The sequence below is a fragment of the Mastacembelus armatus genome, chromosome 13, assembly GCF_900324485.2.
Source record: "Mastacembelus armatus chromosome 13, fMasArm1.2, whole genome shotgun sequence".
Classification (NCBI taxonomy): domain Eukaryota; kingdom Metazoa; phylum Chordata; class Actinopteri; order Synbranchiformes; family Mastacembelidae; genus Mastacembelus; species Mastacembelus armatus.
The window spans coordinates 25,431,879-25,457,110 of record NC_046645.1 but is presented as its reverse complement, the minus strand read 5'-3'; the positions used below and the strand labels follow the sequence as shown (position 1 = coordinate 25,457,110).

The 25,232-nt window shown below is 42.8% G+C and overlaps 1 protein-coding gene across 2 annotated transcripts in view; it reads left to right on the top strand.

Annotated features, from left to right (window-relative positions):
• LOC113138132 (tumor necrosis factor alpha-induced protein 2-like) overlaps window positions 1-23,479 on the top strand; it is a 35,809-nt gene extending 12,330 nt beyond the window's left edge. The window contains exons 2-15 of one of the 2 annotated variants that reach the window (XM_026320306.2): window positions 1,946-2,443; window positions 4,741-4,979; window positions 14,988-15,250; window positions 15,334-15,600; window positions 16,362-16,480; window positions 17,393-17,507; window positions 17,764-17,874; window positions 18,029-18,129; window positions 18,201-18,317; window positions 18,764-18,899; window positions 19,544-19,666; window positions 19,832-19,987; window positions 20,661-20,782; window positions 21,723-23,479. In XM_026320306.2, the coding sequence (XP_026176091.1) occupies window positions 1,983-2,443; window positions 4,741-4,979; window positions 14,988-15,250; window positions 15,334-15,600; window positions 16,362-16,480; window positions 17,393-17,507; window positions 17,764-17,874; window positions 18,029-18,129; window positions 18,201-18,317; window positions 18,764-18,899; window positions 19,544-19,666; window positions 19,832-19,987; window positions 20,661-20,782; window positions 21,723-22,011 (2,619 nt within the window). In that variant the 5' untranslated portion in view covers window positions 1,946-1,982 and the 3' untranslated portion in view covers window positions 22,012-23,479. The remainder of the gene's footprint in view (window positions 1-1,945; window positions 2,444-4,740; window positions 4,980-14,987; window positions 15,251-15,333; window positions 15,601-16,361; window positions 16,481-17,392; window positions 17,508-17,763; window positions 17,875-18,028; window positions 18,130-18,200; window positions 18,318-18,763; window positions 18,900-19,543; window positions 19,667-19,831; window positions 19,988-20,660; window positions 20,783-21,722) is intronic. The other variant, XM_026320314.1, reaches the window with a different exon arrangement.
• The last annotated feature ends 1,753 nt before the right edge of the window (window positions 23,480-25,232 follow it).

The window sequence follows — 25,232 nt, the reverse complement described above, 5'->3', positions numbered from 1 at the left end:
GAAAGTGCGTGTGTGTGTGTATGTGTCTATTTCTGGCAGCAGCAGTATGTCCTTAGCTGGTGAGACTGGAAACCAACAACATGAACATCCGCTCCCACTTCACCTACACACACTGAAGCAGACCCCGAGAGACGTCCACAGTCACACAACCGAAAATTAATCAGCAACTGCTGAGACGACTGATTAACCCTGAAGTTTTTAAAGCTAAATGTCTTCTGTTTTTCTTCTCCTTTAATTGTAAACTAAATATCTCCTGGTTTGTGGAGAGCAGTGGAAGAAGTGTTCAGACCTTTTACATAAGTAATAATAACACACAATACATTAGGAATATTTAGTAACACTACAAAATCATGTAATGTGTAAATGTAACAGATTTATTGGTATCTAGTACTGAGATTGCCGGATACAAGCGTCTGAGTACTTTTAAAACAACACACGATTCCCCATCTAGATCCAGGGTTGGGTTTGTGCATTCTGGGCTACTGTAGAAACAAGGCGGCACAACATGGCTGCCTCTGTGAAAGGCGACCCGCTCCCTATGTAGATTTAAAAGAATCATTCTGAAAGGTACCTGTGACCTACAGCTGTTAAAGTAATGATGTAAATAAAGTTAATATATTTCCCTCTGAAGTGCAGTAGAGTAAAATAGTCAGGGCTGTAATAAAGAGCAATCACTGAATTAGGCTGCAGTTTTTTTACAGAAAAACCCCAAAACTGTTTAGCAAAAATAAATAATTTGTGTCCCTAAATAGTCAGAACAAATAAAAAAGAGCCCGAGTGACGTTGATGGTGAGTAGAACCTACAGAATACTGTGAGATTTTCTAATTTAGTAGTTTTACTAATCTGTGTCTGTAGAAACATGTTTCCGCTGCAGGCCCTGAACTTCCTGCCTCCACTGGTGCATTCAGATAAGTGATTAAATTCTTCAGTATTTTCCTGTTGAGCCTGGGAGGTAGATTTGTCTTTAATCTTTACGACATTTTCCGGGAGCGACGGCTGTGACACAGAGCTGATCTGTATTCAGTGAAATCCGGTTAATGTTTGATCCGTTTATGGTCTGACGGTTTATGGCTGTGGGAGCCAACCAGCTGCTTTATAACTGGGTGAGACCTGAATCCACGTTTACAACGCATTTGTAGTGCAGCATCAGGTCTGTTGCTATGGTTACCTAGAGGTTTACGCACCTTGAGCTCTGACTTAGAGCGAAGGTTAGAGTTAGAGCTTAATTATGTTGTTATCAGCAAACACCTGGCAGCCAATCAGAAATAAGCATTTGCTGTTGCCATTCTATAAAATCAGGAATTGAGCTGTTTCCAGGTTAAACTTTACCTGCTGGACCGGTTAGTTGGTGTCTGCACTATTTCACAACAACCTGGAGGTCACTCAGGGTCAGTCTGGGTGTGTTCACTTAAAGGCAGCAGACACACACAGCATGATGTGTTCAAAGATTGATCTCTGAGTACTGATTGTTCTGTATTAATTAATCAGAAACATCTGTTTTTATAGGTGTGTGTCACATGATCCGGCTGCACAACAGATTAATGAAGAATTAGATTGTTGATTCATTGACGATGTATTACAACAAAAACATGATATTTAAATGTATGAACTTTATCATCAGCTCCACAGAATGTTGACAGTGTTGTTTGGAAACTACATTTGACAAAGTAACTTTAACTTTCACTTTTTAGCCGTTTCCAGCTTTTGCCTGCATCTCATAGTTTCATCAATCAGTAAACTCATCTGTCAGATGATTCCCTTTGTTTCCGTTGCAATTTAACATTCATTTGTTTTTCTCCTGCTGTTCACTGCCTGTATGGAGTTGACAGTAGCAGAAACTTTTTAGTCACAGTTGGGTGTTGGACTGAGCTGATAAAGCTGATATCACCTGGTTTCAGACCTAATTTCCCATTGATGACTGATCTCTGTGCTTTCTCTCCCCAGGTTCTTTTCTCCCCTTCCCCCCTGTTCCAGCTCCATCATGCCCATCCTCAAAAACCTCCCAGTGCGCCTGAAAGGTGGTGGTCCGACTCTAGACAACGCTTTGATCCTGCGCAGGATGAGCCTCAACATAACCCCCCACCATCACAACCCTTTTGATGACGACGATGACGAGGGCATCCATGGCAACGTAGACCACCACTGGTCTCCCGGCAGTTCGCTGCTGGATGGTGATGTGCCGAGAGACCGCAGCCCGTTTGAGGATGAGGAGGATGAGAACGAGGCCAACGAAGGAAAAAAAGGTAGTGGGGGAGGAGGTGGGGGATCGGGGAAGGGATCGTTAAAGTTCATGTCCCCACTGAAGAACCTGGGAAAGCTGGGCAAGAACCTGAGGTTGTCGGGGAAGAGCAGAGGAAGTGCCACACCCTCCCCACAGGAAACACCTTCACCTGGACAGAAGAAGAAAAGGGGAAGGAGGAGCTCTGAAGGAAGTCTGCTCAGGTACAGACAAAAACTGTTTTTTTAGGTGAGATGAGGGTTTGAGGACTCAGGCTCAAGAGAAGTCTCAAGAGAAGATTACAGGGGTTAATGTTAAGATGTTTTATTATATGGACTATGGGAAACCTGTCGAGGTAAAGGGGGATGATAGGAGTTTAAAATAGAAAGATGATTTTGAAAAAGGATACAGGACCTTTGTTGAGAATGTTGGGATGAGGGCAGGTTGAAAAAAAGATGAGCAGAATTAGAGGTTGATAATGGATGAGACACTTTTCAGGGTGAAGAGCAAAAATGGGAGTTTGTTCAGGTGAAAGGATGCTGGGAGTTTGCTGTAGTTAAGAGGCACCATGAGAATTTTTAAGGTACCAAGGAATGAAGGGATTTCGGTAAGATAAATAGGGATTAGATAAACAGATTAAGAGGAGTGAGGAAAGTTTGTCGAGGTAAAATGGGATCCAGGGATGAAGTAAAGTGATGATATTCACGTCGGCAGCAATGACACCCGATTACGCCAATCGGAGGTCACTAAAATTAATGTTGAGTCGGTGTGTAACTTTGCTAAATTAATGTCGGACTCCATAGTTTTCTCTGGACCCCTCCCCAATCTGACCAGCGATGACATGTTTAGCCGCATGTCGTCGTTCCGTCGCTGGCTGTCTAGGTGGTGTCCAGCAAACGATGTGGGCTTCATAGACAATTGGGCCACTTTCTGGGGAAAACCCGGTCTGGTAGCGAGAGACGGCATCCATCCCACTTTGAATGGTGCAGCTCTCATCTCTAGAAATCTGGCCGAGTTTATTAGCCGATCTAAAGCCTGACAATCCAGGGTGGGGACCGGGATGCAGAGACTCAGTCTAAAATGCCTTGTTTCCTTAGAGCTGTCACTCCCCTCAAACCACATAGAGACTGTGTCTGCTCCTCAAACATATAAATCAAATAAATCAGAAGTTAACACAAGAGGAGTTATTCATAAAAACCTAATAAAAATTAAGACCACTCCTCTTATTGAACAGAAAAACAGAACAGTCAGATGTGGATTATTAAATATCAGGTCTCTTTCATCTAAATCTTTGTTATTATTATCCCAATAGACCACTTCGCTCTCAGAGTGCAGGTCTACTTGTGGTTCCCAGAGTTTCCAAAAGCAGAATGGGAGGCAGAGTCTTTAGTTATCAAGCTCCTCTCCTGTGGAACCAGCTCCCAGCCTGGGTTCAGGAGGCAGACACTCTCTGTACTTTTAAGGCTAGACTTAAAACCTTCCTCTTTGACAAAGCGTATCGTTAGGGCTGGCTTCAGGCAACCCTGAACCATCCCTTAGTTATGCTGCTATAGGCCTGGACTGCACGAGGACCATCGGTGCACTGAGCTCCCCTACCTTAACCCCCCCATTCCCATCCCTTCATACCTTCCTTTCTCTTCCTCTCCTCCCACCTCACATGTATATTCCACCATTGAATGTTACTAACCTTGTGCTCTCTCTCTCCCCTAGTTTGTGCTCTCTCCCTCTCTCTCTGTTCTCTCTGTACCTTCTGCAGGTGTCCCTGGTCCTGGAGCTGTATATCGCTGATGTGCAGTTACTGGCCCCACCAACCTGCAGTGTCTATTTGTTGTTTATTGTTGCTGTTCTTTTCTCTCTCCTCTATCCACTCACCCCAACCGGTCGAGGCAGATGGCCGCCCAAACTGAGCCTGGTTCTGCTGGAGGTTTTTTCTTCCATTAAAGGGAGTTTTTCCTCTCCACTGTCGCCAAGTGCTGCTCATAAGGGAATTGTTGAGTTTTTAGGTTTTGTTAAAGTGCCTTGAGATGATTTGTATTGTGATTTGGCTCTATACAAATAAAATTGAATTGAATTGAATTGAATGATGACAGTTCAGTTTGCTGTGGAAAACTGGGAGGATGGGACTTGGTGTAAGTGAAGAGGATGATGGAAGAATGTTGGGGTAAATAGGAATCATGGAGTTGGGGGTGTGTTGAGGTTTTCAGGGGATACAGGGAACATAGGACGTGCTGGAGTAACTTAGAGGAATGGAGTCCGTTGAAGGATAGTGGCAGCAGTTGATGAGGGAACAAAGATAAAAAGGACTGAGGGGAAACTGAAAGAGCAGAGTTTGTTTCCCTCAGTGTTTGCTAATGTTTGTTTTTTGTAAATGTTGAGTGTTTATGGGCGTTTTAGAAGATAAAGAAGTACGAGGAGACTGGTTGGAAAATCAGGTTGAGGAGAGTTGTTTGAGGTAAAAAGGGTCATGGGACTTTATAACAGATCAGCAGAGTTTCAGTTTCTTTCCTCATGCTCTTCCCAGGTTTGCGGGTAAATATCGTGACACCATCGGATCTCGAAAGGACTTCACCAACGGCGAGATGAACTGCTCAGAAAGCGAGTGCGACTCCACCAGCCGCCGCCTCTCCTTTATGAAGATGGTGGGACTGGGGAAGCTGAAGAGGGAGTCCATGGCCGACCACACGTCCCAGGGCCCAGATGAGCAGTCGGTGCAGGAGGAGGAGGTGGTGGTGGAGGTGAAGCCACGAGAGCCGCTGTCAGGTAAGAAAACCACGAAGACAAATTCAGCTTCATCACCCAGCACGCGTGGAAATTGAGAGTCCACATTAATCACGAATTATTTAGTTTGTTCAACACAACTATGAAACAAGCACAAAGAAAGTGCACAAAGAAAGCGATTTAGTGACATCTATTGGCGAATAATAGAAAAAAATGGCCGCTTCTGTGAAAGGAGACCTGCTCCTTATGTAGATAAAAAAAAAACTAATTTGAAGCTAAAGGTTATTTTCAGGTGATGACACTAATAAAAAGGTTTTTATAAATACTGTCATAATTTCTGCTGCTAGATCCCTGTTAATCTTACACACTGCAACTTTAACACAAAAACAAGCACAACAATCAAAACAGCAGCTCGCAGGTGAAAATACTAAAAATCAGTCCAGCTTTTTTTTTTTTTTGTTAAAACATTTTGTTTAAAATTCAGCAGGAACTTACATTGTGTATAAACTATTGAGAACTGGTGGCAGCGTGTTTGATGTGAAATCCTTATGTCTTTATACCTGTTTCTGGGTTCAGATGTGTGAAAGTTCAGGATGGGTAAAGTTGGGCATGTGAGGTAAATCTCATGGATGAACCTTATCTTTATTAGGATGGACTCAAAGAGCTGTGAGTTTGCTATGAATTCTGGAGGAAGTGGGACTGATTTGTTGATGATGCAGTTTGTGTCCTGAGACAAGCTGGTTTGTTTTATTTATAGTCGAGTGTGTGTGTGTGTGTGTGTGTGTGTGTGTGTGTGTGTGAGAGAATGAATGAGAGAGGCTAAAGCTTTAGCTGGTGCTGATGCAGATCCTACTGGTTCTGAATCATCCTCAGTGAGATCTGGTCCACATGTCTGAAGGTGGATCTTGTTTCCTGACTTATGAAACTTCATAACATCCTGCTCCATAGCTTGTCCAGTTTCCAAACGCGATGGCGATTGATGAACATATTATGTTCTGATGTGTCACAATCTTTCTGGCACATTTTCCTCTTGTTGTGTAACTTTTGGTGTAGGGTGCAGACAGACGTGTCTGTAATGAAACAGACTGGATCTCCAATCCTGCTGAGGGGATTTCCACCAGATTTGCTCTGTCTCACAAAGTTTTCACGAAGATGGACTCTCCTGTGTGTGATGTCCAGTTTTATGGTGCGGTCTGTTTTCACAACAGGGTCTCTGATCTTATCCAGGTCTGTGGTTATTTCAGAGCTCGGCACCGATAAGATTGGGGCAGAGGGCGGTGTGAGCACACAGGCTGGTGGCAGCAACGCTTTAATTTTCCAGGAATTTGCACAAGGATGCTGGAATGTGTTCGGGAAGTGAGTGTGTGACAGAAATGTTGGGCCAGTCCTGGAAACTTTTTTTTAAGGACGCCTATTGTTTATCGCACCCTGTTTACTCTGCTGTTTGGTAATGAATGACTGGAGTGTGTGTTCCCAGTTCCTCCACACCCTTGTTTACATGCTAAAACACTTACTCTCCCACTGTGTCAAACTTGGACTGGACAAGTAAAATTAATACACTGTGCAGATAAAGAAGCACAACTAATGTTCATTTTCATTATCAATTCATTTGTCAGGTATTTCCTCAGCAGTGTTAATTTTGGTGCTGTAATATTTTCATCAACGACAAGTTTTCACAAAAACAAAAACAAGACGATAAAAAAAATTCAGTAAAAACTATAATTAAAATATATTGACGTTTACATTGACTAATAAAAACAAGACTAAAATGTGAGTGAGGGACGTTTTTAGAAAAGATCCAATCAGAATTAATCTTCTTAGACACACATTTGAAAAGTAACTGATCCACCTAGTGACGCGGGATGCGCGAGTACACGACATCATCATAGCCTACACTGGGTTTGTGTCTGACTTAAACTATAATGAAATGGAAACAGCTGGAGAAAACAAAGAGAAGATATATGGGTCAATTTCACGTTATACAAGTTATAAAGGATGCATATCTAATTTTTGGTTTTTTATGGAAAGGCCATATTCCATATATATTTAATGAAACTTGTTTTTTATTTAATTTTAATTTAGAATATTTTGTATATTACTATAGTTTAAGTATATTACACTTATATTAAACCCAATATATTTTAGTCAACTAAAACTAAAACTAAAACAAAGCAGATGACTAAAATATCACTAAAACTAAAACTGAATTTTAGTCAAAAGACGATGACTAAAACTAAATTAAAATCTGCTGTCAAATTAACACTGTTCCTCAGTTACTCTTTCGGTTTATAAAAAAGGTCCAAGGTGACGTCTTCAGATGTTTTGCTTGACAAATTATTTCCATGACAGCGTCTGAGCAGGAGGGAAAGTAGGAAACTGGTGTGGGTTCAATACAAGCTTCAGTGGGTCAGCAGCTGTTATTACTGTCCTCCTCCCGGCCTGGGAATCTGACAGCATGTAGTGAAAAAGGTGGAGACCTGGTCCAGGACCAGCCTGAAAAACACACTGCTGCTGTAATGCACTGATCATGCTGAGGCAAAGTTGAAGAGAAGGTTCACTGTTAGTTTGAGCATGAAGGGCAGAGAAAGTTCTGGAGGTTCAGGTGGAGGCTTGTTTTCAGATGCTACTAAACCAGCATATCAGCAGATCAGGTTTCTGCTCGACGCTGTGTGGAAATCATACACAGCAGTGATGCACGTACAAACAGACCTGACAATCTGTGTAAAGAAATAAACCTGCACGTCACAGTGTACACTTAGAGCTGTGCTGCAGATAAAATCAAATAGCTGTATACCACAAAGATGTGAAATAAACCCAACACCTGTACAGAGAAAAAGAAATCCCAAACCAAACAAACTGTGAAACAGCTGCAGGAACAAACACAAAGTGACCATTAAACACCTGTGAGCAAAGAGCGTGAACCAAACCAAGAACAAAAGAACCAGTTTCATTTATCTTCTCTGTCCTTTAATTCATAAAAACCCAAATCCTCAAAGCTGCAAACTCAGATAAATCTCTGCAGGGAATAAAAAGACTCATCGTGAATGATGTCGTGGACTTCCTCACTCCTGTGGTGAGTTCAGGTGAGTTGGGGCATCTGATCTGTGATTGGCTCAGACAGTCACGGTGGGTTGTTTCTGCTGCTGCTGCTGCTTTTTTGTTGTTTTCAGCAGAGCATCAGACGCCGCCAAGATCTCTGTTCTGCTCAGCTGAGTGCGATGAGTATCTGCAGCTGGTGGTATGCTCTGAACCATTGCAGAATAAACACAGCGTGCTTCACATCATTTTTTTTACCTAATGGGCTGAAATGGTGCATACAGAGACTACACCAGATTATTTTCACTCAAGAATGGGTTTTATTCACTTTTCCACCAGAAATTCACCTACAACTTTGGAATCATTTGATGTGGAAAGTTGTTTTAAGAAACTTAACTGCAGCTGGTTCTGTTCCAGGAAAAACACTAGAACAGAAGTTTCAGTGATTTTCTTGTACTTTTGTAGTTTTTTACATCTCGTGGTGTCAGATATGGTCTTACTATGGCCGCAAGTGTTATTTGATCGATCAGAAAGAAGCGTGAGAGTCAATCAGGTGAAAGACAAAAAAAACGTGAGCAGTAAAATTTTTAATCCAGGCCATCTTGATAAAGGCCGGCGGACTGAGGTGCAGGACCTTTATCTCCTCAACACAATCTGAACACCTGCAAATATACCACACTGTTGTCAGTAAACAAAACCAAATATCAGGTCAGAACCCACCACAGGGTTGGCCAGACTGTGTGAGAGCAGCTCAGATGCTTCGTGGGTTCAGCATCTTAGAGGAAGTGAGCTGTTTCCACATCAGAATCTTGAGAAAACTGTTCTGTGCTTGTGTTGTGTGGTCATTAGTAAAATGGTTGGTCGGCTGGTGATGGTTTTTGTTTCCATGTTATTCATCTCTGATTCACTTCAATAAAACTGCTATCAGAGAAGGTGTTTTCCAAATCAGGCTGTTCCTGGTTCACGCCAACAGATTTGTGGAGCGTCTGTGGCTCCTGATCTGCTTCCGCCCCCATGAACTCACGTGGTGAAAAAAATAGAACTGGACTGTCAGGACTCAAACTAGAACCAGGCAAATTCTGAAAATCAGTCCTTCATCCTTATCAGGACCAATTTGTAGGTGGCAGGGAGGAAACCCAGACATCCCAGCTCCTCCTTGGGTTTCTGATGATTCCAGACCACATGGGGTATATAATTCACTTCAGGGTCTGTGCCCAAAAAACCCCCATAGTCCTTGGTGAGTCTGTAATACTCTGAGCTCTTTGTCTCTTCATCCGATTTCAGACTCTTTTACATCGAGAATCACCTGATACAAGGTGTATTCAAGTCCATTTGTGAAACCTGACTTGACCCAATTAGACTGAGTAGAATTTAGACCTGACCTTTAAGGGTCTCGGTACCTCAGGACCGAATGGACCCGTGAAGAACTCTGATTTTTAACATGTCTCAGATTTGACCTTGGTGTCCTGTAGTTGCTGATGCAGGTGAGCTGGAACATAAGCTCAGATTCAGAGCCCGAGATAAGGTGACTGCTTTGTTCTTGGACTCATGTTGACCTCGAAGAGGATGGTTGTGACGAAACACAGGTTTAGTTTCTTCACACTCGTACCACTGTGGAATTTACCACTCACAACCTCCTGTTTGTGTGCCTTTCATTAATCCACGGTCATGTTACCTCAGAGTCCTGGTGGCTCAGACCGGCAGCAGCTCTGCAGCCTTGTGTGTGGGCGAGTTACTGCAAGTTTCAGTTGGAAGCTGAAATATGAAGCAGGGAGTCCCCTTAGTGTCTTAAAATCCACCAACGCACCACTCTCAGGTTAACGTTGGGCTGTCGGTCTTTATGGTGCTCTGGTTTTTTATCCTTTGTGTCCGAGTTCATCAGAAACTTTGTGCCTGATGATTGAGACTCACTCTGTAGTTTGTTGTTCATTCGAAGGTGGATTCACCTTCATTCAGTTTCAGGTTTAAATCTGCTTCATTAAACAACAATAAAAACAATAACAGGTGTTTTCAAGTCTTATAAGTTGAATATCAATATGAATGTGTTTGAGTTTTCAGGCTGTTAGACAAAGACCTGACCTCGGCTGTTGTTTGAGTTTTGAGACTAACTGCAGGTTGGACAGAAAACAGTGTTTGAAGACATGATGCTGGTCAGTGTGTTGGACCTTTCTCTTAATTTTTGGACATTTTGTCAACTGATTCACAGAGAAAGTTAATACGTGTTTCACTGATCATTACATGCATCTGTAATAGGCTCAGTGTGCTGTGCCAACAGTGGGTGTTTCAGTCCTGTTTGTCAGGCAACTAATCTCTAGTTAAGCAGCTTCTTTCACCACCACAAACAAATAATTTCACTGTCATTCTCCTAAAGCTGGTGTATGTATCCAGCCAAAGATCATTTCTTAAAGATGCTACACTCTGTAGTGTGAGGAGCAGACTTTTTTATTCACATCTGATAAGCTTCAGCTTCACATATCAAGACTCTTCCCAGTCTACAAAAAGACACAACTTTAGCAACTACCAAAACAAGTCAGATGTGATAATTGGGGCCAAGTCAGAGCGGTGGATCATGCCGATATTTTCTGACCCTTAAACGGGTGTGAAGCACCAACTGCTGCCCTCAGTGACTGTGTGTTGTCAGCCTGTCAGGACCAGTCCTCCACTGTGGGAGCAGCTGACTGGTTTGAAGAACCAGAAAACTGTTCCTGACCAGCTATCTGCTGCTGGAGGACTTCCTGTTTGAGGCGGCTGGTAATCACGTCATGTGACTTTACACACAAACTGAAATACACTGTGGTTTTTAATAGCCTCACAGGGGACATTTCACAAACGTTTAGAGAAGACGAACTTCTCCACAAAGTTTTCTATGTACAGTAAAGACTGACTGATACAGATTCTTTAATATTTCTCCACCAAAATTAGTTCCTGAACAACGTTAAGGCAAAGACGTGACAGATTTAAAATGCTGATAATGAGGTTTGGGCAGTTTGAAATGTTGGTGCAACTGTTCCACTAAAACATTAATAAACTATCATGAAATTAATAAACAGCCATTTTCGTATATCATGAAAATAATCAACAGTTCCCAGATCCTGATATTTCACAGGTAACAAAATTTAATGATCACATTACGTGAGAATAATTGATGCCATCGGGAACTGTTTTATTTCCTGTTCAGAAAGTCTGGTTGAATCTGGGTCAAAAAAGAAACAGCTCTCCTCCATCTGAGGAGAAAAATGTGAAAACAGAGTTCATATTACATCTGCACACAATGCTGCTCCTGTTCACACACTGATATTAAATGTACCTGAACTCACACAGATGCACATTTAAAAGCTGCTCTCTCTCTCTCCAGGTGAATGTGAGCAGGTAAAATCTTCTCAGCAGCTTCAGTTTCAAACTGTGTGTTTGGCCACATCATTTTTGTGTCATTGAAACTAATAAAAATGAGGATTATTGGACACAAAATAACTGATCGCTGTGACTGTTGGATGTTGATATTGGTGTCATAGTTGCCAAAAGTCCATAAAAAGTGAGTGCAGGAGATGGCAGTTTTGTCCTGTGTAGCGTGTCAGTGAAGGCTGCAGCTGCTACTCGTCTTGAGTCCACAGTGGATATAGGGGTTTAGTGAAGTGGACAGAGGGTGGAGGTGGTGTTGATGCTGGTATGTGGAACAGGGCGAAGGTGGGCGGGGCTTATCCAGCCACCTGGAACAGATTTCCTGTGAAGGCTGAACAATAAAAGCTGTGTTTCGGAGAGGACTACCACATGACGTCATGTATAGGGACAGGAGAGGACTGAGGGCATTTACACTGCAGTTATGATGTGTGTGTGTTGGTTTTACAAGCCCCAGGCTGAAGGTGCTCATGGATTAATTTACTGTGTGTGTGTGTGTGTGTGTGTGTGTGAGACCACATCTGCAGCTCAGTATTTTGGCAGAAAACGAAAAACAACTTTATTCTTACAGCACATTTCATACACACAAAAGAAACAAACAATAAAAGTGTGAAATAATAAATAGTAAGATAGATCAGACAAAATAAAATACATGTGTATGGGTTTGGCAGATACCCGACAGCAGAGGCCACAGGTATGTGACAGATCATCAGGATTTGGTGCCTGGGGTGTGAACGTGGTACAGAACAAAGAGTAGTTTACGGGACATGAGCAGGACTGAGCGACGGGAAACACTGAAGCTGAACGGCTCTTAGTGATCCAACAATTTCCCTGCTCAGCTGCCACGGTGGCCGAGAGCAAGCTTCTATTGTCAGGCAGCAAGAATGAACACACAATTCCTAAGCCTGCTGCCATAGCACCAATGGCCCTGGAGCTGACCTGTGACCTCTGACCTTTTCACTGCAAGATAAAAAATCTAATTTATTCCAGTGTTCACCCAAAATGAGAAGCATGTGTCTGTCTGTGTGTGTGTCATCTGTTCCTCTGTTGGCATCGTGGTGGACAAATGTGACGACAACATCTGGAACATCCTCACACATACACACACACACACATGCAGAAGGCTTTTATTTTGAAAGAGCAGCCCTGGAGAAAGCCTGCTCTGACGCAGCAGCTGATGAGATGTTTCCTGTCCTGTTTCGTGTGTGTGCGTGTGTGTGTCCTGATGTAACATTGTGTATGTGTGTATTATCTGGACACTGCAGTATAATGATGTGATGAGTGACTGCATCTTGTTTTTGTCTGCAGTTGTTTTGTTGTTGAAATTCACTCTCAGTTACTCTTTAGTTTTTGTGCAAAGTTTCAGTCACTGCAGACAAATGAGCCCTGCTTGTCACTGCCTTCTAAACTGTTCAGATATGTAATTATTTCCATATAGTAAATAAATAAACTCTACAGATAAAGTAAATAAGCTCTACATATAAATTAAATAAACTAAGATAAAATAAAACTCTACACATAAAGTAAATAAACTCTACAGATAATCAGAATCAGAATGAGCTTTATTGCTAAGTGTGTGTGAGTGGGTGCACATACACACAAGGAATTTGTTTTGGTACAGACATAAATACAAATGCTACAAAAGTAAACAGCGCACAGATAATAAAAAGTAAACAAATTACAGATAACTTATGACCAAACAAGAGTCCATTGTGCTTACAAAAGGTGCAACCTAAAAACGGAATGTAAGGAGAACTAATTTAGTGTGCAAAGAGCAAAAAGGTTCCGGTGTCATAGTGAAGGTAGTAGAAGGGAATGGTGGAGAGCTATAAGTTTAAGAGTTGGATGGCCTAGTAAATAAACTACAGATAAATAAAGTAAATAAACTCTACAGATAAAGTAAATGAACTCTACACATAAAGTAAATGAACTCTAAGTTAAAGTAAGTAAACTCTACACATAAATAAAGTAAATAAACTACAGATAAAATAAATAAAATAAACTCTACACAAAGTAAATGAACTCTACACATAAATAAAGTAAAACTCTACAGATAAAGTAAATAAACTACACAAAATAAATAAATGCTACAGATAAAGTAAATAAACTACACAAAGTAAATAAACTCTACAGATAAAGTAAATAAACTACATAGAGTAAATAAACGCTACAGATAAAGTAAATAAACTACATAGAGTAAATAAACGCTACAGATAAAGTAAATAAACTACACAAAGGAAATAAACTATGGATAAAATAAATAAAAAAAACACTGCACATAAAGTAAACAAACTCTACAGATAAAGTAAATAAACTACACAAAGTAAATAAACTCTACAGATAAAGTAAATAAACTACATAGAGTAAATAAACGCTACAGATAAAGTAAATAAACTCTACAGAAAAATAAAATAAATAAACTCTACAGATCTTAGAAACAGATGTCACAAGTGATGAAGACCCGGAGGGCAAAGTATTGATGTCGCTGCTGTGAATCACTTCAGTTTCTCTGACCGTCTGGACGTGTTGGGTCATGAATGTGTTAGGGTAACTGGATCTTGGACTCCCAGTTGGTATCTGGTCACTGGAAATCAAAACTAGTTATTTTGTGTACGGAGCGAACAGTTTTCTGTTTTCAACTCGTTAGTGTTCACCCTGAAGACTTCACTCTGAGATGCTTCACCCTCCTGCTCTTTGCTGAACCTGTTCATTAAATTCAGTTTTTCCTGCTGAAAATCGTTTCCTGCTCAGTTTCTGTGATCCTGTTTCCTCTTGAGCTCTGATGTGTCAGTGATAAATAACTCTACACACATGCGTCCTCCTCGCCGGGAGTGATTGCGGCTGTACGCCACCTGCGGTTTGAAAAAGAGTTAGTTGTTGTCTTTCGCATAAGGTTTAGAAGCTAGCGACAAAGTATTACCGAGCTGGCAGACTAGATGAACTGGCAATCTGGTTGAAGGAGACCGGAGCTTTTATTGGGGAGGTGTATACTGGAATCCCCTTCCTCACTCCTGCTCCACCTGCAAACAATTAACAGACATACAAACACGGAACGAGACACACGAGGGAAGGAAGGGGAAGAGGCAGCACTGCCCTTTGTGGCAGGAGGCTGATACTGCCGCCTTGACACTCCTGGGGCTCTTCTGAAGAACAGCTGCTTTTATTGTGGAGAATCTTGTTGCTCTTTTATAAAATAATTACAAGTACATCAAAATTATACTGAAGGCCAGTGCTTAGACTGAAGTATTTTATACCATCACAGAGAGAAGAATATATCAGTCCAAAATAAACACCTGACTGCTGTAACTGTATTATTCTAATATTGTGTTTTATTATTCTGCTTCTGGAACAGGATGAAACTGCTGTTGCAAACTAAAATAACTAATATCATTTAAACTAATATCATTTAATCTGGAATGATGTAATAATGTGTTTTGGAGATAACAAAAAGCTGTGAGACTCTTGTGTTGAAGAAATGTTTTATTCTTTCCTGCTCTGATGATCATGAAATTGAGGTTGTCAGCTTAGAGACATGCTGCGTGGTGACATCTGGTTTTAGTCGCAGCTGGAAGAATCAGAAACATTGTGTGACCGTGTTTCCTTGTGTATGTCCCTCAGTGCTGGAGATCCTGCAGCTGGTGAAGAAGCGGGACCTGTTCCTGGCCGACTCCCACATTCTGGAGCTGGAGCAGGAGTGTAACGACCGAGGCGCCGCACCGCAGCCAGAGGACGCCAGCAGCCCAAGTGTCAAAGACGGTGGGCGGCGGAAGGCGAAGGATGTGGAGCTGTTGTATGAGGAGCTGCAGAAAGAGCTGTGGGCCGTGGTCAGGGAGTCTCTGCGGTCCCCAACAGCGGGGCCCAACCTGAGCCTGGTGGTTCAGGTGAGTGCTACTGCTGCCATAGCAACAGTCATGGCCGATGGTGTTAATACAGACCTCACCTGTTGGTGTGTGTGTGTGTGTAGGTACTGCAGCAGGAGGAGCAGGCCGATAAAGACTCGAGCCTCAGTGAGGGAGCGGCCCCTGGGGGTCCGAGGCCTCGCCATCTGAAGCAGCGGTGGAAGCAGGCGGTGGAAGAAGCGGCCGACAGCTCTCTGCCTCAAAGAACAGAGTTCACCGCCGGAGAGCTGAACAGATATCTGGACAGGCTCCGGGCCCGGGTGGTGGAGGACCTGGGGGCCGCCAACAGGAATGTGGTCTCCATTTACCCGGAAGAGTACCAGCCCTTCCAGGTCAGACCACCAGATCCATGAAGGGAAATAATACAGAGCAGCAGCAAGAAGTACTCAGATCCTTTACTGCAGTAGAAATACCACAGAGTAAAAATCCTCTGTTCCCAGTAAAAGTACTGCATTCAAATAGTACTTTTTCAAGCACTATTTGAACTATTTTATTCAAGTACTTTATATACCGCTAGGAAGCTGATGTTAACTACCTTATATACTTCTAATTTGAAGTACTTTATATACTGCTGGGTAGCTGATGTTAACTACCTTATATACTTCTAATTTGAAGTACTTTATATACCGCTGGGTAGCTGATGTTGACTACCGTATATACTTCTAATTTGAAGTAGTTTATATACTGCTGGGTAGCTGATGTTCTTTTCCTTTGGGCTGCTCCCTTCAGGGGTCTCCACAGCGAATCATCTGCCTCCATTTAACCCTATCCTCTGTATCCTCCTCACCCACACCAACTATCCTCATGTCCTCCTTCTCTACATCCAAGAACCTCCTCTTTGGTCTTCCTCTAGGCCTCCTTCCTGGCAGCTCTAACCTCAGCATCCTTTTACCAATATATTCACTGGTTAATGTTAACTACCTTATATACTTCTAATTTGAAGTACTTTATATACTGCTGGGTATCTTGAGATTTGCACCTTAAACAGAAAAAAAAATAGTTATCCTAATAGATTAGATTTTCTTTTATGATTTACTTTAGCGCCGCCATGGGGTCTAAACCTGACAATGCACTTTGACCTTTGACCTGTCAGGTGTATGTGCAGAGTTACCACCAGGCGGTTGCTAGGCGACTGGAGGACATTGCTGACAACCAGCTGGAGATCACAGACATCTACTCACTGCTGGACTGGCTGCACAACATCTACAACAGGTACAGACAGAAACACCTGGAGCTGCAGCAACATCTATGCTTTTAAATTACTCTACATTTCAGCAGGGAGCCACACCGCTGCACTGGCTCACATGGTTTTTCCTCACTAACAATGGGAGGCCCGTCTTTTTCCAAAAAAACCAGCTATAGACCCTGGGAACGGCCGTCACTGTTTACAGTCTCTGTTTGCAGTGTCTCTCTGCTCACAGCGACGTCTGGGCCTCCAATTTGTCATGAAAACAAGAAGAAAAAATAATTGACTATAAAGTTACAGTCTCTTTATTTTGATATTTCTTTCTGAGCATCTGGAGCAGAAAACATGAAACTTTTCTCCAGTCTCTGGGACTCAGGTATGTGTCCTGTGATCTGAGGTTATGATTGGAATATGAGCTCCTTAAATTATTTTGTAATAGCATTAAGGAGCTTCAAGAGAAGAGCAGCTCGCTGTGGGTCTGAGGAGTTCATGGTTTGAAGATCAGTCCTAACATTTTTTGCTTCTGCTTCTCAGGTTTTTCATGCAGTTGTTAGTGGACCTGAATGTCCTGCTTCTGTGAAGACAGAATAAATGCTTTAATCAGTAACTAGTGACTCTTGTCTCTCTCCAGAACAGTGAGCAGGGCCAGAGTGTTTGACTCCCTCAGCAACAGATCGTTTTCATTCCCAGGACAATCAGAAAATCAGCTTGTGTTTCTCTCGGTGCTGCTCTCTGACTTTCTGTCCTTTTTCTGAAGAAAAGTCTGAGTCACATCTTAGTATTAATTCTAGTCACTCCAAGTGTTTCCTCGTTTTCTGAAGTTGTACACAAGTTGAAGCAGCGTGAGACCCTGACGGAGCTGGAGCTTTGGGTCCTGCTGTCCAGAGAGTTTGTGTGTTAGACATCATGTTTTTTGTGTGTGTGTGTGTGTGTTTCAGGGACGTTCTGGGGACAGTGTGTATCACGAGTCCGTTCAGCCGCTCTCAGCTCAGTCCTCTGTTGTCGTCAGAGACCGTGGACAGGCTGGAGCTGGACTGTCTCAACTCTGTCAGGGTGAGACGCTTCTCATGAACCTCCAACCCACACTGGGGCTGTCACATATATTTTCTGCAAGTAAAAATCATCAACCGTGTACAAATACAAGAAAAAGTCCTGGTGAAAAATAAAAGTACCCCACTGTTTAAATACATAACCATCAAAGTAACATAAAAAGAAGACAAGTGTTTGTGGCTTAAACATTTGAACGTCCTGTCGCTCGTTCTGGATGTTGGGGTGTGTTTGTTTTGATGTCTGGCTCCTTCCTGTGCAGGCTAAAGTGACCACAGAGCTGAGTCAGGTCCTGGATGAGGAGGAGAAGAGATGGATGGAGACGCTGCACATCGAGGAGTATCAGATCACTCTGGCCAAGAACGTCATACAGGTACTCACCTGACCCTGTTCTTACCTGACCCTGGCTCCTACAAGATTCTAAATCTGATCTGACCCTAGTCTGACCTTGTCCTTAAAACCCAGTCTGAACCCTCACACAGCAAATTGAAGGTGTGTTGTCCTCACTTTTTTCTCTGTGTCTTTAGAGGCTGCAGGTGGATCTGGAGCGTTCAGCCTCCATTAACAGGAGTTTGGGCTCTCGAGTGGCTCAGTGCAGCCTTAACGGCCTCGCTGACTTCCTCTACAGGTGCGCTCACATGGCTCCAGCACACTGAGCTTTTCTTTACAGGTTAATACCCACTGTTTTTTCTTCTTTAGTTTCCAGCGTAAAGTGGAGATGTTCCATGAGGGGATGCAGGGTGGCATGTTTGGAGACAACGAGGACGGATACGTGTCCAAAACCATTGCCCTGGTCAACTGCTGCCCTCCATTCAGGTACAGACACACACACAGCTGACTCAGACCTGATGTTCCCACAGTGTGAACAGACCAAACCAGGTGTTCTCAGATCAGATCTGGGCCACCTGTATATGTGGTCCTAGATCCGATTCCTATCCGATGTGTGAGTGTGCGAGCGCCGTCAGAACGGTCGGATCAGAATCCATGTGGTTGTTTTAACGTCTCCCTCCTCTGCTCATATCGCCTGTCATCATCATTCATTGTGGGCCCCTAACAGAGTGAGAAAAATAGTCATATAAATAATACTGTTGTGATAAAGTTTACACACCTGAGTGCACCTCTGTTCCTTTGTCTCTTCACCTGTAACATTAATGTTAGCTCTGCTCCAGCAGTTAATGCTCAAAGACTCTGTGTGTGTGTGTGTGTGTGTGTGTGTGTGTGTGTGTGTGTGTGTGTGTGTGTGCGTGTGCGTGTGCGAGCAGAGGTTTTGTGCAGCGCTGTGCTCAGTGTGACCCATCAGTCAGTGAGGACTCTCTGCGTCGAGCCAACAGAGCTCTGGATCACATCGTGCAGCAGGGAGTCCGAGTGTTGTCTGAACGCCTGTACCTGCACATCAGGGTATGCGCACACACACACACACACACACACACACACACACACAGACACAGACACAGACACAGACACAGACACAGACACAGACACAGACAGTCAGTGTGTGACTGTGCTGCTGGAGTCAGAGTCTGTCCCTCAGTCACAGGTTTTTGTTGTTTGAGGTCACTATAGGTTATTATCTTATAGTTTATTTCAGACCAGAGTCATGTAAATGTAGTTATCTGGTTTAGAAGAAGGTTTGAAGATGGTTTTTTATACAGTGTTGTAGTTTGACATATTTTTCTTTGATTTAGTTTTAGAAATGTTAGGTTGTTTTATGGTTTAGTTTAGGCTACTTTGGTGAAACTGGGGTTATTGCCTTTCTAGAATAATACCTCTACCTCTCATTAAAAATGTGTCAGCTGTCTTTGTGTGGCCTGAGAGACAAAACCCAAGGCACAAAGTCCAGAATGTTCTGGTACGCGCACCTGAAGTCTGAGGACGATGTCATGTTCCTGTTGAAATAAAAATGATGATGACATGCAGTGATCTCTGTGTGTGTGTGTGTGTGTGTGTGTGTGTGTGTGTGTGTGTGTGTGTGTGTGTGCGTGTGTGCGTGCGTGCGTGCGTGCGTGCGTGCGTGCGTGCGTGCGTGCGTGCGTGCACTGCAGCCATTCTTCGAGCGGCTGGTGAAGAGGAAGTGGCTCAGTAACTCAGAGCCTTATGAGCACATTGAAGCTGTGATCAAAGAAGACTTCAAGAAGTATCACAGGATGGACAGTCCCCCATACCAGGTGCATGTTTACACTCATCTGTGTGTGCACAGACAATGGTGTGTGTGTGTGCACGGACAGATGATATTATGTGACCAGTGATATTTGAAGCTTTCGTCATGTTGTTCCCCCTCTCTCTCTCTCTCTCTCTCTCTCTCTGTCTGACCCTGTGTTTCTCGCCCTAAGATGCTGGTGGCGGAGGTCCACCGCCGGGTGGTGACGGAGTACCTGCGCTCGGTCATGCGGGGCAGGATCATCTGCACCTCCATGAAGATGAGGAAGAGGATGGCTGGCAGACTCAGAGACGAAGGCAGACAGATCAACGTGCTGTTCAAAGACTTGGTGAGTGTGAGACTGACGAGCAGAGCTGCTCTTTGTGTTTGCAGCAGAAACCTGGGTCTATGCACAGAACACACAGTCATGTGAACATCATGTGGACATCAGAATCTTTTTTTTAAACAGTCAACATGCATGAAGAGGAGACAGAGAGGACCGTTACTGTCAATTCTCAGTATTATTAACGGACTTCAGCTGCAGAACCGGATCAAATGGGGCGTGAACATGAAACATTGATGCAGTTGATTCCAGTCAGTTCTGCTGGTGCTGATGGAGACAATTTGACTAAATGGAACCTAATCCTGGTACAGACTTGTCCTCCTGAAGCTTTAATGTTGGTTCCCAAACAGACCTGCATGCTGGTGTTAGGGTATTTCCTTCTATCAGACCCACAGCAACATTTCTGACTTCCTCCATTTTCACATAGCTAATTTAGTTTTGACTCTGTTTAAACACAGCAGAAAGAAAAAACTCCGGAATCCATTTTAAAATCCAAGGATTTAAACCAGAGGAGTCAGTTCACAGGAAAACTGGAGCTCATTGTGGCTGCACTTAGTAAAACCTCCACTGCTGCTCCACAGACACAGCACCAGTCCAGGGGCTTCAAATCAGGTGGAGAAACAGTCTTGTGTGGTTGAAGGTTCCTGGTCATGTCTCATGTTTGTCCTCTGTCTGTCAGGAGTCTCCATCCAGCTGGTTGGACAGCGCCCTGTCCCACATCTCAGAGATCATCCAGCTGGAGGATGTCCCTTCCATCCAGATGGAGGTGGGAGTCCTGGTCCGAGAGTTTCCAGATGTCAGGTACGAACCCCATCCCTCCACCACCACCACTTCCAAATCTTTGTCTTCATGTGGTGTGTTCAGGGACACACTGAGAGGTTCAGTTTAATCAAGCTCAAAACGCCTGACTGGTTGAGTGTCACTGCTCTCTGTCTGTTCCTATGGAAAATATCTGGATTCACATTAGATATTATTCAGTCTGCAGAATATTCCTGCTGTATTTATACTATTACAAATTGTCTGTAGGTTTATCTGTCAACACAATAAATTCAGCTGTATTTGTATTGGATTAGTGGTTAGCACTGTTGCCTCACAGCAAGGTTCCTGGTTTGAAACCCATCAGGGCCTTTCTGTGTGGAGTTTGCATGTTCTCCCTGTGCTTGTGTGGGTTTTCTCCAAGTACTCTGGTTTCCTCCCACAGTCCAAAAACATGTATGTCAGGTTGATTGGTGACTCTAAATTGCCCATAGGAGTGAGTGTGAGTGTGTGAGGTTGTTTGTCTCTATGTGGCCCTGTGATGGACTGGTGACCTGTCCAGGGTGTACCCCTGCCTTTCACCCAAAGAGAGCTGGGATAGGCTCCAGCAGATCCCTGGGACCCTGGTTAGGAATAAGGGGGGATGGATGGATGGATGTTTGTATGTGAACTGAAATAAAAGCAGTGGAAGTCAATTGGAAGGTAGTTTGTGAAAGCTGTTGATCCAAACTGATGTTATTGATTGTTATGGATGAATTTTTTAACAAAAAGAAATGCTGCACACACGGCCGACTTCCAGTAGTTTGTGTGTGTGTGTGTGTGTATGTGTATGTGTGTGAACATTTGCATTCACTGAACAAACTGCCTGTCTGTGATAAATGGAGGCTGTTCTGCCCCTGGTTGAGTTTGTGACACTGTTTGAGTTGTGTGGAAACACAGGACTGACACCTTCTCTTCACTCTCCCCCTCCACCCTCTATGTTCAGGAAGAAGCATGTGTCAGCCATCTTGAACATCCGGGGGATGACTCGACAGGCAGAGCGTCAGGAGATCCTCAACATTGTCAAAGACATCGAAAGCGGCGACGGCAGCTCTGTCCGACTGTCCCGGGATCGTGCCCTCTTCTCTGAGGTGCCGGTCACCTCAGAGGTCCACTGCCTGAATGTAGGCCTGAGCCGCATCGCCCTCACCGCCTCGTCCTGTTTCACCACGCTGCGACCACGTCGTCGAAAAACCCGAATGCCTGTCCGGGAAAACGCTGATGACATCCTCTGAGCTGCTGGTTGAGGTCCAACAGACTCCTGTGGTAGTTTTAGGGTTAATTAATCTATTTACACATCTCCTCTGTTTAACACAGAGGAGATGTGGTTTCAACCTCCAGACTGAGACCGACACCACATGAACTCTGAATCAGTTTGACTCTTTTAGTTTTTAGTTTCCTGAAGTGACACATTTACAAAAGTCCTTACACATACAGAGGCAGATCCTTGGGAGCCCAGTGAGTCTGGGGAGCTGGAGAAACCACGACCATCATTGATTCCAATGGAAACTGAAGCAGAGAGTTTAGCTGAAATTTTTGAACAGGAAGCATCAAGAGCTGTAGCATGTAGACACACTGAATCACCAGAAATCATCCTGCACTCCTCCCCTGTCAGTCTGGCAGTTGTGTGTTAATCCAGATCTTAGGGTGAAATTCACTGGTTGTTTAAATGGTGATTTAATCTGAAATCAGTTTTGATTTAAATGCTGTTGTGACAATGTGATTTAATCTCACACTGGCTTTGTCCCTTTGTTCACATTGATTTTCACATTTTAACAGGATCATACCAAGTCACATTCGGCACACGATTTCCTACGTTTGCTGGTTTTTCCACGAAACCTGGTCTGTAGCGTTGAGCTGTCGCCACATTTTCTTGCAGGACTTCTGGCCTCTGCTGCTGAAAGGCACTTTAACCAGGATCAGTGGAAGGAAAGCAGTTCTCTGTGCTGAGCTGGACTCTGGACTGAAGGGGTTTATGAGCCTTAAGGTCCTCTTTAGTTCCTAAACAGCCAGGGCCAGTAAACTGGAACCAGCACCAGGATGTGGGCTAGTCCGTGACCCTTCAGGGTTTCTGAGTTTTGTGTATAATTCCAGAAATGAAACCTGGAGAACCTGGAGAAACTTCATGATGAAAACTTATTGTTGCACATAATAAAAACAAAAGACATCATATTGGACGGTACGAGCCAAAGTCTCTGTCGTACTGATTGCGTATTTAAAGTGGAGCGCTTTGTGAGGTTTGTGATTCTTCTTCACGTGTACACCTGAATATTTGGAGACGTCTCACTCTGCCCAGATCTGAGGGACCGAACTACAGACTCAGCAGAGACAAAGGGAGGACTAATTGGGATTAAAGGTCTTCTCTTATTTTAGTGGTTCATGGTCTTTAATGCTTCAGCCTGTTGTAGCACATTAACTAGACTCGAATATCATTTGTGCTGGTTGTTTCTCAGACCATCGATAAGTTTTTATTTATCGCTTTCCTGTCAGTCACTCTGCTCACTTCAATAAAAATCGCCATCTTTTCTTCAATGCAGTGTCTCTTTAAGGGCACTCCAACATTTGAGTTCTGAAAAAAAAAAAGCAGTTTTTCAGTTGAGGTTCAGATTGGACTTTTTCATGTGTGTCTTGTAAATGTGACTTTATGAATCTCTGTGTACAGAAATCATCTTTAAATGACAATAAAACACATCCAATCACTGACTCCTGCTTTGTCCTCCGTGCCTTACATCTGTCACATACAGTTTGGCTTTTTAAAACCTGATAAACAATGCTGCTGTTTTGAAGGAGAATCTGTGACATTTTTTATTTTACAATTCCCAATTTATGTCACTGGAGTTTCAGATCTTTTTTAGCAGGTTTAAAAGTCAAAGTCCAGCAGCTGTTCTGAATGAGTTGGCCACAGGTGATGCTGGTGAATATTCTCCAGAAATGTCCGTGATTTGGCACAAATGTACAAATTATGTATGTATGTATACATATATATATATATATGTGTGTGTGTGTGTGTGTGTGTGTGTATAGTATGTATGCATACATACATATGTATATATTCTTATTCTTTTTCAGATATTTTATTCATACTTAGATATTTTAACTGACTTTTAAAATTTATTTTAAACATACAGTATCTCACAGAAGTGAGTACACCCCTCACATTTTTGTAAATAGTTTATGTCTTTTCAAGTGACAACACTGAAGAAATGACCCTTTGCTACAATGTAAAGTAGTGAGTGTACAGCTTGTATAACAGTGTAAATTTGCAGTCCCCTCAAAATAACTCAACACACAGCCATTAATGTCTAAACCGCTGGCAACAAAAGTGAATACACCCACTCACCACTCACTCACTGTAAGTATGATTCCTAGAGTCTGTGGTTCCTAGAGTCCTAGGTGTGATATCTGTCACTGCAGGATCCGTACCTGGAAACAGGAATTGTTCTGCCCATGCGGTGGCTGGAAAAGATGTTTTATGGCAGTGTTATTAATGTAATGTTGCTCCAACAAAAAAAGCAACATTAAGATTTATGTTATATTTTTCATTTTTCGATTGTACATGAATTGTTAAAATAACATTAATAGAGAAAAAAGAAAAAAAATTGCTCATGTGCAATGAATATAGCACTGAAATTTAGGGCATTTATAATTTGACATTGCTTTATATATTGGGTGAATTCATTTCCAGATCTTCATTAACTTTTAAAAGGTCATCTTACCTCCAATGTGGATCTTAGAACCCTAAAGTGGCTAAGAAGACATCTCCTAACTTCATAATTAAAGGTAGAACCAAGCAAAGTGATTATAAGGATCATTAAATGTTGTAAAGGTTATTTTATAAGCAATATTTGAGATTGAGATAGATAAATTCATATGATATTGATATGTTATTAACTTCTAAGCTATATTCGTTAAATCTGTGCTGCAGTTACAACTGAAACTTCCCCCATTATCTTCCAACAGACAACAGACTTTTCTGGGCCCAGTGGACAGTATCTACGTCTAGTTATGCTGTCAGAAGAGGAGGAAAGATAAGTGCCACAATAACCCTGGTATTGGGATTTGGAATGGCAGGAAGGCCACCACAGACAGGGTCACTTCTGGATACTACTGGCAAACAATAATAAATGACACTGAATACTGGGTAATGTATAACAGAGTCAAAAATGCCTATTACATAACACACCTGCTGATGAAAACACCCCAGAAAATGAAGCTGATAGGTTTAATATTTTTATTTTTGTACCTGTAAACTTTAGGTACTTCTTCAATTTTATTGGTGTTATTGTTTGCATCCACTCCTATTAATCAGTTAGCGCATGCACAGACCAAATCCTGTTTCCCTGTGTGGATCCTGCAGTGACATCATCTGGGTGTGGTCTGCAGCTCTTGGTCACGTGGGGTGTGACATGGCGGGGCACATCTGATTCGAATTGTAATGGTCCTTTGTCAGTGTACT